The sequence below is a fragment of the Nelumbo lutea genome, chromosome 4 (assembly GCF_056320005.1).
Source record: "Nelumbo lutea isolate HS-2025 chromosome 4, American lotus-T2T, whole genome shotgun sequence".
Classification (NCBI taxonomy): Eukaryota; Viridiplantae; Streptophyta; class Magnoliopsida; order Proteales; family Nelumbonaceae; genus Nelumbo; species Nelumbo lutea.
In genome coordinates this window covers 80159166-80174553 of record NC_142687.1, presented here as the reverse complement: position 1 = coordinate 80174553, position 15388 = coordinate 80159166, and the positions used below count along the sequence as shown (strand labels likewise).

Below are 15388 nucleotides of genomic sequence, written 5' to 3'. Positions count from 1 at the left end.
GACATAACATGACTCTATCAACAGACTCCAAAGCTACTCCAATAGGTGGTCCAAGACATCTATTAGGTGTATCCAACAAGTATATTTCGTTTGCCTCATGGCCACTCCCAATCGTCCTTTGAGATTTTAGGTCATGAAAAACACAATGAATAGGGAAAAATGTTATACTACAATTCATGGATTTAGTCAAACTACTAACAGATAAAAGATTGGTGTTAAGTTTGGGAACATGAAGAACATAGGATAAAATAAGGGAGTCAAATGCTTTGATATCCCCCTTGTCGGAGATGGGAGCAAGAGACCCATCCATTAGTAAGGGATATCTTTTCTTAGCTAGAAAGGAGCTGATATGAACAAAAAAGATAGGCATGCTTTTCATATGGTTTGATGCACCATAATTAATAATCCAATGGATTTTTTTATGATTACTTGAAACAGTAGCATGGTTTGCAGAAGCATGAATACTTGAGTGAGCAAATGCAGATGAAGAGGTGTTGCCTGAGGAGTTGGATGTTGCAACAGTAGTCTCCAAGTGATTAATAAGTTTCCCATACCTTATTCTGCCTTCACTGCTGCTAGTTGCTTCATAGTAGACTTATCCTCACTTTCCCTATTCCCACCTTCAGGTACCGTATTCACATTTGCATTTTTAGGCTTTCCAATATGACCATTCTTCTTAGAATTGTTGTTCGGAAACCTCTTTGGAAGAAGATTTGGATGTTACTTCCAACAGGTGTCTTTGGTATGTTTCGACTTCTTGCAATATTCACATATCACCACTTTCTTTTCAGTCGACCCCTTTGGCTTTATTCCAACATGTACAAAATGTTATGGAGGTGGTCATTGTTATTGTACTTGCTCCGCTTACTCTCTTCACTGTCACCACAGAGTATGCCTGAGCAAGAGTTACTAAATCTCTAGCCAGAATGTTCTGTCTTGTAACATCAAACTCAAGGTTGAGTCATGTGAGGAACTCAAACAAACTGTTTCTTTCTACCAGCTTCCTAAATGTCTTCGCATCCTTGGTACTCTCCCATACAATTGTCTCCATTACATCAATGTCTTGCCACAATGATTTCAAAGAGTAGTAAATAGCTACGCTCTTCTCCTCCTGTCTTAAATTGTTCACATCATTCTTTAACTTATAAGCTCTTGCAACATTCAATTTCTGTGAATGTCTCTATAACACTATTCCAAATCTCCTTGGCTGAAGTCATCCAGAGGTAATGCTGATTTATGTGAGGCTGCATAGAGTTGACTAACTACCCAATTATTGTATAGTTCTCCTACATCCATTTTTCATATGTTGGATTAGTCTCTTCCGATTTCTTCTTACTACCTGTATGATACTCCAGTTTACCTCTACCACAAACATAAATCCTTATAGATTGTGCCCAAGCCAAGTAATTTGTTCCATCCAATTTAGTTGTGGTCACTCCAATTAAAATGGAATCTACCAGACCAACCCTAGACATTGGAATATGCTTTAACTCACTTTCAGATTGCTCCATTGACCAAACGAAAATCCAAAAATAAGAATTTTAGTGTATGTGGACCTAATTGAGATCAGTCTAGTACCTATAGGTTCCAAAATTAGGATTTCACTGTACCTGACTCCACGGAAGAACAAAAGAAAAGAGTCAACTGCTCCTACCAGATCTTCTCAAACTCTTTCCAACTTCAACCACCCTCTTCTAGAGATCAAAAGGAACTCCCTAAGCATTGTGCGCCACATTCAAACGGTCTTCTTACCCTGTAAATGTAAACTCTTTAGTCAGCTAGGGTTTTGGGCAAAAAATCAGCAACATCACTTTCTTGGCAATTAGCTAGATTCTATCTCTCCAAACCCTCTACTAACTTGGCACAAAAGTTCTTTGGACAATCAACAACTCATCTCTCCATACACTTCTAATAGAAGGGTTATGGGGAAAAAAAAAGAAAAAAGGAAGAAAGAAAGAGGTGCTCTGATACCAAGATGTGATTCAGATCAATAAATCTGTAAATAATTATAAACTTTCAGCAAGAAAAGGAAGGAGAGGAGAAGCAAATAGTAGAGAGAAGAAGAAGATGGAGAAGAAGGAGAAAGTTCAATCCCCTCTCTCCTAGCAGTCTAATCTTTTACTAAATGTGTTTAATCAAGACTAATTACAGATCTGCCCTTAAGTGGATAGCCAGCTCTTCAGTTACTTAAAAGAAATAAAAAAGAGTTAACAAACCCATAAGAATTAGGCCTACTAATAAATAAACAATATAAGAGAACAATACTAATAAAAATAAATCATTAGGGCCCATTCGGCCCAGCCTCTCTATAGGGTGTAGATATCAATCATCCCCATAATGCCGCAAGGAGTTCAATCCTTCGGTGAGAACATCTGCAAGTTGCTCCTTGGAGCTAGCATATGGAGTGCACACTTCTCCCTTCTTTAGTTCCTCTCTAATAAAGTGTTTATCCACTTCAATATGCTTGGTTTTATCATGGAGAACAAGATTGGCTGCAATATTGATGGCAGCCTTATTATCTCAGTAGAGTGACATGGGGCCATCAAGGGAAAACCCCAATTCACCTAACAGGTTTTTAATCCACAGTATTTTAGCAACTCCATGAGACATGTCTCTATGCTTTGTTTTTGGCCACCATACTTTGTTTCTTACTACTACAAGTAACAATATTTCCCCCCACAAAGGTACAAAAGCCACTTGTAGATTTTTTGTCATCTATAGAGCCTGTCCAATTTGCATCAGTGAAAACCTCAACTTTCATATGTCCATGCTTCTAGAAGAGGAGGCCTGCCCCTGGGAATTTCTTTTGGTACTTGAGAACCTGATCTGCTGCTTCTAAGTGGGCAACCTTGGGAGCATGCATGAACTGACTAAGGACTCCTACTGCATATGCAATATTTGGCCTGGTCATAGATAAGTGCAGGAGTCTACCTTTGGTATTGCTTTGCATCTTTTATGGGCTCATCATTGCAGTCCTTGAGTCTGTGATTTACATCTATAGGAGTGTTGCCCGGTTTGTCTCCAAGTTTTCTTGTATCTTTTAGGAGATCTATGGTATATTTCTTTTAGGAGTGAAGATACCCTATTGAGAGCGAGTAACTTCAATCCCAAGGAAGTAACAAAGGGGTCCTAGATCTTTTACCTTAAATTGAGTGGCCAAGACCTTCTTTACCCTTTGAATCTCTAAGACACAAACCCAATCACCAACGATGACTATGACATCCACATAAACAATCAAGGCTATTGTTCTTCCCCGTTCTTTCTTCACGAAGAAAGTGTGATCAGTCTGACATTGTTTAAAACCCATCTATGGAACTGCTTGATGAAATTTGTTGAACCAAGCCCTTGGTGATTGTTTTAGACCATATAGAGACTTCTTCAATTTGCATACTTTTTGTTCATATCCCTTAGCACAGAACCCAGGAGGTTGGATCATGTACACCTCCTCCAAATCACCATTCAAAAAGGCATTTTTGATGTCTAATTGATGGAGTTGCCAATCTAGATTTGCTGCGAAAGAGAGAAGAATCCAGATAGAATTCATCTTTGCCACTAGCAAAAGTCTCTGCATAGTCAACCCATAGACCTGCGTAAAACCCTTTTCTACCCCATTTGCACCCCACAGGTTCCTTTCCCTTGGGAAGATTTACCAACTTCCACGTTCGATTTTTATGTAGGGCATTGATTTCTTCCTTCATTACATCTGTCCACTTAGGAACACGTAAGGCCTTTGCAACACTCTTAGGAAGAGGGGTACTATCAATGGCAGAAAGAAAGGCATGAAATGAGGGTGAGATGTTTTCATAAGATAATAAATGAGCCATAGGATGGTGAGTAGTGCATGACCTAACACCTTTCCTTTTTTGCAATAGGAAGGTCCAGATCACAACTTGAAGAATCAATATCAATAGGTTTGGGAATATCAACTGGAACAATGGTACCTGGATGGGGTGAGGGATCTAATATTTGAGAGTCCAATGGCATTGGTGGCATAGCTTCAGGTTTCTCCACAGTTGTTGAACCCTATTAGCCTTAGTTTTTGTATCGTTGTATGTGGAAGACATGGAATGGAGGAGGGTCAGGAGGAGAAGGTAATAAAACCTGTGTTTGTTTCTATTTCTCCTCACCTAAACTCTCCCCTCGAGGAGAAAAAGGGAAAATGGGAACATTTTCAAAGAAGGTGACATCCATTGGACAAAAAGTATTTTTTTAGAAGTAGGATCAAAGCAATGATAGCCCTTCTGAGAAAGAGGATAATCAAGGAAAACACAAACAATAGCCTTAGGGTCAAGCTTACCATGAGTAGGGGATAAATCATGAACAAAGCGTTGGCAACCAAAGACTCGCATGGGTATAGGAAATAATGTGGCCTTAGGGAAGAGGATTTGATGAGGGGAGTTATATCCCAGTAACCGAGATAGCGACCTGTTGATAATATAATCAGTAGTTAGGACTGCATCCATTTTTTTTTAGGAGCTCTGGTGGAGGGAGCCATAGGATGCAAAAAATTCTATGAGATCACTATGGAAGTCCTCTTGCATTATCTGATTGAAACATTTGAATTTCTATCTAAAATTGAGTATAAATCATGCTCTGAAAATCTCTCACCAGTTTAGGGACTTTTTGTCGAAGGTGCATAGGGTAAACCCGTATAGTCATTCTTAGTTGGAATATTAACAAGGCCCCACACATCAGAATACACAAGATAAAAGGGAAAATCTGCTCTTTTATTACGTAAAAGAAATGAAGTTCTACAATGCTTACTCTATTGACAGACTCGACACTGAAAATCATCATCTGACACAGTCTTGAATAATTCTGGAAACAAGTATTTTAAGGACTCAAAAGACATATGGCCCAAACGATGGTGCCACAAAATAACTTGACTGACACGAAGACTCTGAGATCTCAACACCAACTTTAGTCTCTAGCACATAGTCGTCAATCATGTTTCCTCTGCCAATTGTCCTCTTGGAGGTCAAATCCTAAAAAACAGAAGAATGTGGAAAAAAGATTATTGAACAGTTCAAAGAATGGGTAATACTGCTAATTGATAACAAATTAATAGGCAACTTTGGGACTTGTAAGACATTTGATAGTGAGAGGCCAAATGGTAGAGATTTAGATCCTTGACCAGTAATGGAGGAGAAGGAGCCATCAACTAATTTCACTTTATCTCTGCTAGAGAGAATGGTGTATGATTGGAAAGGGTTGACTTACCAGTCATATGGTTTGAAGCACTTGAATCAATAATCCATGGGGATTCCAGAGTGTCAGTAGATACATGGAAAACGAAGGCTGAGTTACCTGAGGAGGAAGCAAAAGAAATCGTAGGTGTGAATCCAGAATCTGCCTGGCGAAGTGCCCTAAATGGTCACGAAGGAGTTAATAATATCCTCCTTGAGATCAGAGCTAGGAGGGCAACCTTGAGTAGAACTCATAGTAGAAAGATTATTCTAAGACTCTTGAGATGCTAAGTTTGCTGAAGTGAACTTCTGACTTGGTTTCTTGTTCCATTACTTTGCTGATTTCTTGCTTAGTTCTTGTGCCCATTTAGGTTTCCCATTCAGTTCCCAACAAGTCTTATGGGTATGCCTGGATTTCTGGCAATGGGTGCACGGCAACTTATCTTTATCATCCACTCTTATCCGGCCTTCCCCCCTTTTTTCCGAACTTGGGTTATATCTTACCACTAGAGCAATAGACTCACCCTCAGGAGGATTCATAGCTGTTCTCCTACTATCCTCAGATTGCACTAGAACATACACCTCTTGGACAAAAGGGAGGTCCTTACTGCCTAAGATCTGCACTCTGATAAGTTCATACATGGGATTCAGCCCTAGTAGAAAGGCAAAGACACGCTGCTGAGAGACCAACTGTTTATAGGCTTTAACATCTCTCTCACTCCGACTCAATACTTTGGTAGTAATCCAATTCTTTCCAGACTGAAGTGAGTGCAGAATAGTAAGCTAATAAACTCCTTTTCCCTTGCTTACATGTTGAGGATTCTGCTTGAAGCTGATAGGTTCTGGCATAATGTCTTTGTTCTGAGTAAGTGGCCTTTGTTTGTTCCCATATTTCTTTTGCTGTTTGAACCCACAAAGTTCTGCTTAACAGAGAATAACATGGATGTCAAAAGCCAAGGCGTAATCATGTAGTTCTCTTGGTCCCATTTCTCATATTTAGCAGTTCCACCCCATGGATAGAGGGTGGTGAGAGGAACATGCAGGGCCTTTTTAGACCCAAATACATTACCACATGGAAGATAAGTAGTCAGTTAGAGTCCTTAGACTCCACTAAAAGATCCATCCCCACATGTGGATGCTTGACAATTGCATGTGTTTGTTTTTGAGGCCCAAATACATTGTCACATGGAAGATTCCTGGTCATTTAGTGTCATCTGACTGATAAAAGATCTGTCTCCATGTATATGTGTTTGCAGAAACATGCATGCCTAGTGGGGGCTTGGATTGCTCAATCTCAACCAGGTTCAATTTGGTTTCATCTTTTTCAACTGTAATACAGCCCATTCACACTGAAAATCTGAGTTTTAATGAGGTTGGGCCGGTAAAGCGCAGCCTAAATTGCATTGCTGCTGGTTTATTGCCTAGACAATAAATTAGGCCCTTGGTTGGCCATGCCCCAAGATGTATTAGCATGAATCTGCATATAGAAATGAGGACAGAGCCATGGATAATTTGTAACTTTACTAAAAAATGTGCTTCTGAGTTCTGTTCATTACATTTAATCAGTTTTTTGGTATGTATTAATTTCCACTTCTCCCTGTATGAATGCTAGAAAACCAGGTATGGCTTGAGCCTTTTGAGTTTTGGCAATGCTTAAAAATGTGCAGCTTAAACTAAAAGACTTTACTTTCATTCTGTCTTATTGATCTTCTCTCAAGGGTGCCCCCCTGGGACTGCTTGGTGGCCCTGCAAATGGTTCTCTTCCGGGGCTTTCAGTCTTACCTTCTTCAACTTCACAACAGGTACTGTATTAGATTATACTTTTTTATGGATATTTGAAATGTATTTGCTCTTATGATCTCACTTGATTCTCAATTATTTAATTCTGAAGTGATTTTTGGCCTTTTATGTTAGAATTTCAACCCATCTGTGCCCCAAGTTCAAGCGGTTGGTCAGAAAATATCACCACTGCAGAAGCCTCTTCAGTCTCCGCAGCATTTGCCACCTTCCCACCAACTACACCCTCAACAAATTCCACCAACTTACTCACAGCCACAAACGTCCCAGATATCAGTCCAGCAACTTGGTCAGCTACAGATTCCTCAATCTTCTGGTCCATCCTTCAGTCAACCACTGCCATCACAACAGTTATTTGGGTTGAGTTCTCAGCTGCCCATATCTCAGCCTCAAGGTCAACAGAGCACCTCCTCTGCTGCACCACAACAAACCCCTCTAAACTTACAACAGCAAGCTGTCTCTGCCACAACAACCCAACAACAGCTTTCTGCTCTTACCGTCCGGCAACAATTACTTCAGCCTTTACAGCAGTCACCCTCTCATTTGGCTCAGATGCTTTCTCAACAGACGCAAACTCTACAGGCAAGCTTTCAATCATCACAGCAAGCATTCTCCCACTTGCAACAACAGTTGCATCTGATGCAACCACCAAGTCAAAATATGACTCAGCAGCAGAGTTCCCAAGCTACTAAACAACAGGTACTACAGATTTGGCTGATCCATCAATGTTTAGATGTCCATGCTAAATGAGGATGTCTTTTGAGTAGCAAGGGTGGTTTTCCAGTCTGATAAAAATATGGTTTATTACATTTGTGTAATTGGACCAATCACTTTGATGGTCTTATCTGGGACACAACTTGTGTAGGATTTTTTATGGGCAGATTTAGACTTTGTGTTATTGTCACCGAGCCCAGCCCTCCTCACAAGCTAGGCTAGGGCCTGCCCTGGTTGCATGTCTGGGCCTAACTTATATGGGATCTATGGCCAGCTTTAGTCCATGTTTGAATGTGTCCAATTGCTAAGCTTATGTATGATCCTGTGGGCCTATGTAAATTAAGCCCATAAATATGTCTGGTTGGGACTTAAAAAGTCCATCTTTCTGGACCTGCTAATAGAGACTGGACTCTGATTTTATTTTATTTTATTTTTGATAGTAAAAGGAAAATTCACTCGAAAAAGAAATAATACACTGGACTTGAAAGACCAAAAGCCATCAAACTCAACCAAGGACCACTTAGACATCCCTTAACCCTCGAGACCAAAAACTCCCGCACACCTCCATTTGAATCAAAGCCAAACAACACCTTGTAAGAGACTGTGCTCTGATGCCAAGAAATATATTATCCAAATGAGATTGCTTAGGTTGGTACTCTGATGCCGAGAAATCTTAAAAGCTGCTGGATTGATTTGTGGGTGAAACATCTTACCTCCAGCCTCAATGGACTGGAGCTGCATCACAGGTAGCCACCAGCATTCCTGCAACTTCCCCAGCTGCTCTGACACCTTCAACCACGTCTGCTGCTTCCACTGTTCCTGTAAGTGTGCAGGCAGCAGTTCCTTCAACATGTAATTGGACAGAGCACACATCACCTGAAGGATACAAGTACTACTATAATAGTGTGACTGGTGAAAGCAGGGTAAGTGTCTCCTTTGTTTCTCTCTTTTGTCATCTTAGGTCCATCTTAAGCAGATATAACCAATGCTTGTTGAAATGGATGTGTAGTGGGAGAAGCCTGAGGAGTTGACCTTGTTTGAGCAACAACAGCAACAGAAGCAGCAAAATCAACAACAGCAGCAACAAAAACCATCAGTTCAGCAACCCCAGACACAGACACAACCACACATGCAGGTTCTGTCTGCCCAACAGGTTTCTCAAACACCACAAGGGCAACTCCAAACACAGCTTCGCCATCAACAGCAGTTACAAGTGCAGCAACCTTCTTTATCTTCTCCGGTTAGTCTTGTATCACCTGATTTATTATAAATGTAAATGTTTTCGTTTTTTCTGTTGCCTAACTTCACAAATTTGATTCTAGTATCAGGTTTCTGGTGTTGTTGGCCATCAAAGTGTTCAGGTATATTCCTGTCTTTACATAATTAATTAATGGATCATGTAATATGGTTGCTATTAAAAAATGTGCTTTTATTCATCTCCATTTAGTAACTTTTTAAGGGCTCCTTTTACTATGTATTACTATTTCAAGGTCAATTTAGTCTTAGGTGCTTTGGGTTTTCTATGTAAAGATATATATTGCCTATATATTGCCAATTTAAGCATGCACACAGACAGAGATATTAATTTGAGTGTAATGTACTCAATTGGAAACCTGAATTTTGAAGCTTTTATTGGAACAAAAGGGACCTTAACGTCTCAAGTTTGAAGATTTCAAGGAACTATGACATCTATACTAAAAAATTTTAGTAGATCAAGTGTTGTTGAACCACTAGGTAAACACAGTTTCTGTGTGTAAGTGATCTTGTTAGAAATGTACCTATCTAGTGGACATTAAACAGTAACTTTCACAGGTTCAAGTCAATTTCTCCTTTCATATTATGCAATTTAGCAATGAAATTTGATCCAGATTAGATCCCTAAAACGGAAAAGCAATAAGACAAGGGTGAAGGACCAACCTAATAATTTGCATGGTCTTTTCTAGCACATCTTAGTTACCTTTTGCTCCTAGTTAAAAAGCCATCGTTTTTAGTAGGAGCTCCTAATGTCCTTTCGCTTGTTAGCATGTATCTCCATCTAATATCTTGAATCCATGCTGTCACTTTGGTGGCAGGGATATCCCATAATAATAAATTCTTTCATGATAGTTTTGTCTTCTCTAAGATGGAAATTCAGAGCTTTGTTCTGATACAACTTTGAAGCCCGAACCTTATTTCTAAGCTCATTTTAGGTTGTGTGAATTATTCTTAGCATAAAAACTCAAGATGTCCCCCTTTTCTGATTGATATGTTCAAATCCTCCATACTGTGCTTTTGGAGTGAGAAATACTGTAGTTGTTGAAAGGCTCCATATTTGAACCAGTGTAAAACTTGACACAGTAATTGCATGACATGTATTCAAAACCCAATGTAATGGCACAGAAATTGACATGACACATTCAAAACCCCACCGTTTTTCTGAGGTGGAAAGGGGAGGGAGGGGGGGGGGGACATGATTTACAGAGGCTTCTTGTTTCTCAGGGGCACCTCTTGCGCTTTAAGGCCTTGTTTGTTTTTTGGTAAGTTACTTACCTGGGTAAGTGTTTCCCAGGTAACACTTTCCTGGGTAAATGCATTTATTTACCTGTGTTTTTTTAATTTGAAATTTACTCAGGTAAGTTAGGCAATTTAATTTTTACCCATATATTCCATTCTTACAAGGGGCAATTTTGTCAGCTGGTGTTTTGGCATTTTTCCCTCCTAGAGGAAAGTTGGTCAACTTTCCCATTGACCAAATCCCCCCCTCCCCAACTTAATACAAATATGTCCTAAGGGAGGGAGATGGAAATTTCGTCCTCTATTTGTGATTTGAATGTACATTATCCCATATTTAAAAGAAAATAAAAATTCTGCAAGTTTCACTTGTTATACACCATGAGATTCTAGAATGCTAGGCCTCTTATTCTTTTTTCCAACTCAACTCAACTCAGCCTTTTCCTAACTATTTGGGGTTGGCTACATGGTGCCCCATTCCTCCATTTAAAGCCTTTTACTAAACTCTTGTCAACCTGGATCCTTAATGCTAACTATAGCTTTAAAGTTTTGACATAATCTGACCAGTCAATGGATCATGCCCTTGAAGAGTCCAAATGATGGTTAGTTGTTGAAGGAAAAGTCCCTTAGGCACCATTTTTTGGTGCAAATATATGGTATTACAAATTGAGTGGGGGTTTTGTGGTTCACTTTTTTTTTTTGGGTTTTCATTTGTTTCATTTGTTTGAGAAGCAAGTGGAGGGGAAAATGGGAATGCAAAGCGGTCTCCACTTTTTTGTGCAAATGCATGGGAATGCAAGTTCACTTTATATGGAAGAAATGAAGGTTGGAGTAAAGTGGTGCAAAATTTGATGCCTATGAGTGCAAATGAGGTGCAGATTTTGTATCAGGTGGGAGTGCAATCAAATTTGAAGCAGTGTAGAACTTGATATTTGGACCTCCAAGTATGTTTGTCACTCGCAATGGGCAGATGGTGCTGCCTATTAAATTGCAGGGAAAATTCCTGATTATTAGTCCCTGTACTTTGGGCCTAGTGCCACATTGGTCCCCAAACTTTAAAACACAACAATTTAATACCCAAACTTTCAAAATGTACCAATTTAGTACCTACTGTTAGTCAGTCGTTAACCAGCCGTTAAGTGTCATTTGAAAAGACACAAATGCCCTTCGAGTGCCATCTAATTTTCTTTATTAACCATCTGAACTTTGATAAAAAATTAACAGCCCCAAATCCTTGCCTCTTCTATTCAAGAAAGTTGGGGTAACCAGAATGCCCACTGAGTCATGACCCCAACTTTCTTTGAATAGAAAAGGATTTGGGACTGTTCATTTTTTGTTAATGTTTGGATGGTTAATAAAGAAAATTAAATGGCACTTGAGGGGCATTTGTGTCTTTTCAATGCCACTTAACGGCTGGTTAATGACAGGTACTGGATTGGCACGTTTTGAAAGTTTGGGTACTGAATTGTCACATTTTAAAGTTTGGGGACCAAAGTGGCACTAGGCCCAAAGTACAGGGTACTAATCAGAAAATTTCCCAAACTTTCAAAACATACCAATTTAGTACCTACTGTTAGTCAGTCATTAACCAGCCATTAAGTGTCATTTGAAAAGACACAAATGCCCTTCAAGTGTCATATAATTTTCTTTATTAACCATCTGAACTTTGATAAAAAATGAACAGTCCCAAATCCTTGCCTCTTCTATTCAAGAAAGTTGGGGTAACCAGAATGCCCACTGAGTCATGACCCCAACTTTCTTTGAATAGAAAAGGATTTGGGACTGTTCATTTTTTGTTAATGTTTGGATGGTTAATAAAGATAATCAAATGACACTTGAGGGGCATTTGTGTCTTTTCAATGCCACTTAACGGCTGGTTAATGACAGGTACTGGATTGGCACGTTTTGAAAGTTTGGGTATTGAATTGTCACATTTTAAAGTTTGGGGACCAAAGTGGCACTAGGCCCAAAGTACAGGGTACTAATCAGAATTTCCCAAAATTGCACCTTGCGTTTTCTTGGATGGCTGTAATACGAGTCTGGATGTGTTGATGCTTCAGCAGTCACATTCTGGCAAAATGTCCTAATTCATTCCAGATTTCTAGGCTTGTGCTTACAGGAGGGAAGTTGTTGGTCATTAATCATGTGCTGCATGATTATTACTTGCCAGATTGGAGAACGTTGTTGGAAAAACTGATAGTCAAATGGTTGCTTTGACTGAAATTATAGAACAGTCTATGGTTCTACAGCACATGAGAAACAATGTTAATAACAATCCTGCGACTACCATTGATGCTATTCTTTTGGGAATCAAATCCAATTTCAAGGCAATTTTCATCAGTTGGATACTGCATCTCTGCAGGAACTTGCTGGTTATGGACAGCTTCCAGCAGCAGCTGGGTCAGTCATTGATCCTGCTTCTTTCCAACAGGTATATAGTGTTAATCCATTGATAACCTCTCCAAATCTTTATCTCAGTGTTATTGAAGTTACTCTTACGCAACTATTGCAGGGGGTACGGTCTGTGCAGGATTGGATGTGGAAGAGCAAGCCAGCAGGTTTTTTTACTGTCTCCCTCTTCTGGCTATAAAATTTACTCACAGAAGTTAGTGTAAGGGATAAAGTCACAATATACGGTTTGAGGATTCTAATGAAAAATGAGGTATATTCAGGGGATGTTTTGACATTGTCTTTGATGTCCAGCTGATTGGTGCATGATAAAAAATTTTAACTACATTCAGTTCTTATTCATCAATGATGGTTGTCTGCATGGAATCACTAGTGGGTCAAGGCTTTGGATGGCCCTCGCAACTCCTGGGAAAATTGTCCATTTCAGTTCAAAATAAAATTGACATTTTCAGTGGTTAAAATATTCATTTGGTTGGACCCAATAGTCATTAATTACTAGGCGTTTCTCGCTCACATCTGCTTTATGTGATTATGTATAAAATTACAATTACAAGATTGTGCACTGATTAATAATATTATGTTCTTCTCCTTGTTCTAATTGTGGTGGAATTATTGTTTATCAGCAGGAACTTGAAGGGGAAAATAAGGCGCATCTCAGGCAGCATACTGGCAGAGGAAGTATTACCCCAGAACCGATTTGTGGTCAACCAGTCTTGATCCAAGGCAGGCTTGGCAACTAAGTGGGGTAAAATGGAATGTGTAACGGCAATATTTTACTTTCTTGAGCCATCAACCCCCTTGAGGAGGTTCATTTGTCTCGGTCATTCGTCTGCTCAAACGAATGAAAATAGAGAAAGAAAAAAAAAATCAACGTCATTTAATATTAGTCTCTTTTTCCCTGTGCCATATATATATATATATATATATCACTTAAATAAAATGGGTAATAGTAAAAAATAAAAGTATGGGGGGTTTTGACCAGAACCGAACCGAACTCTCACGTAGCGTGCGTATTATTGCAGTTGAGATATGAGAAATGCATTGCAGTTTGCAGATTTGCAGCTCAAATGCTCTTTTGCTTAATGCATGGATATTTGGGGTTTTGGGGGCACACTACCCCTTGCTTTTACAATTTTCCGCACTGCTATTTCATGAAATCTGCGTCTTTCCTCACGCTTAATTTCAGAATCTGGTCGTTCAAGAAAATTAAAATTATATGAATAAAATACAACTGTTATTTAATGTGAACCAGTTCTCCCTTTTGTCAATTCGATCCATCTGACCATTTTAATGCATTTTGTTTATATATCCAATTTTTTGGTTTTTATATCCAATTTTATTGTATTCTGTTAAACTTATCTTGGCTTTTCGAAAAGCCCTCTAGAAGCCCCCATTAGCAGAATGTTTCGTATATAACAAAATTACCTTCTACAAGTCCAATATCTTGATCAATCTGGGTCATTTATTATTTTTTTATTAAGGCCCAGTTTGGAAGGAGTATAAATACAAATATGTACGGTACACAGATATAAAATAATACAAATTAGATGGTTTTGCACTTATATTCCTTCCGAACTGAGACTAACAAAGTTAACCTTATATAAATAGAATTATGCATTTGTACTCCTTCCAAACTGAGCCTAAGGCAAAAATGTCCCAGAATGTTGTGGTGGTAGTTCTCATTAGAGTTGCCAATAGGCTCCAAAAGTCCAATACTGTATTCGACATCTGATCTAATTATCCTAGATTTGGTTGTTAACTTAAATCTGAATCCGAATCAATTGCAACACTAGATCTCACCTTAAAGTACACTTTGGCAAATTAATCTTTTTCCATATTACAAGGTGAAGATCAACATGTTGATCTCGTAGGGCGTGACTACAAACTACAAAAAAATATAAAAAGTATAAATGGTTGTGTTGCGTCGCCTATATATATTTCATAAACAAATCAAGAAAAATTTTATAAACACATACTTCAGCATATTTTTTGCATGATCTTCAACAAAAAATGCCAAAAAAAATTCCACACAGACAATGCACAATAAACCCAACATAAATATTTCGGATTTCATCTATGAAAATCTGAAAAAAAAATCGATTTCGACCAAATATTCATCCAAAAAAAAACCAAAACACAACATCAAACATGGAGGGTGTTCGTTTGGGCAAACTAACCTTCATTCATCAGCGTTTGGACGGTGTGTTGTTGCTGTTAAACACACCCCCAAACAGATTTGAGAACACAAAAAGAAAAGAAGTTTTAGGTGTTAAAAAAGTTCACAAAACCGGTTCAAATCAAAATAAAAATGCATAAAACGGTGGAAAATAGAAAAATGACTTGATCGTTAATCGTTTTCCTCACTGTCGGTGGTTGTTGGTCACCAAGATGTTTGGTGTGTTGCCCCTATGTCTCCTTATGTTCGAATGGAAGGATGAGGGAAGAAAACCCTCTGGGGGTATAATGGGGATTACAAAAATTATAGGGACTGAATCATCCCATATTATTCGAATAAGCACTTCTCCAAGAAGTGCTGAAAAAAAGCTACTCCCAAGTCACTTTTTGTTTAAGTGCTTATTTAAAAGAAAAGCACTTATAGCTGACCATTTTACCAAACATGCACAAGCACTTAATTACCATTTAATGTGTGGTCCCAACAATTAAAAGAAGTGCTTATAAAAAGAAGTTCTTATTCTAAGTGAAATCAAAAGGGCCTATAAGCATTGGGTGAAAAGCACTTATTTTAAACAAGGGTAAGGGTAGTAAAGGTATTTTAAAAATGATATGGTGGG

At 38.7% G+C, this 15388-nt stretch overlaps 1 protein-coding gene across 8 annotated transcripts in view; it reads left to right on the top strand.

Annotated features, from left to right (window-relative positions):
- Positions 1-13482, top strand: part of LOC148861264 (flowering time control protein FCA-like) — a 41089-nt gene extending 27607 nt beyond the window's left edge. For 2 of the 8 annotated variants that reach the window (XM_088983003.1, XM_088983001.1), the window contains exons 12-19: positions 6905-6988; positions 7101-7682; positions 8417-8620; positions 8707-8937; positions 9026-9058; positions 12550-12618; positions 12700-12745; positions 13223-13482. In XM_088983003.1, the coding sequence (XP_088839129.1) occupies positions 6905-6988; positions 7101-7682; positions 8417-8620; positions 8707-8937; positions 9026-9058; positions 12550-12618; positions 12700-12745; positions 13223-13230 (1257 nt within the window). In that variant the 3' untranslated portion in view covers positions 13231-13482. Of the gene's footprint in view, positions 1-6904; positions 6989-7100; positions 7683-8416; positions 8621-8706; positions 8938-9019; positions 9059-12549; positions 12619-12699; positions 12746-13219 lie in introns of all 8 variants that reach the window. The other 6 variants (XM_088983002.1, XM_088982999.1, XM_088983000.1 and 3 more) reach the window with 3 other exon arrangements.
- The last annotated feature ends 1906 nt before the right edge of the window (positions 13483-15388 follow it).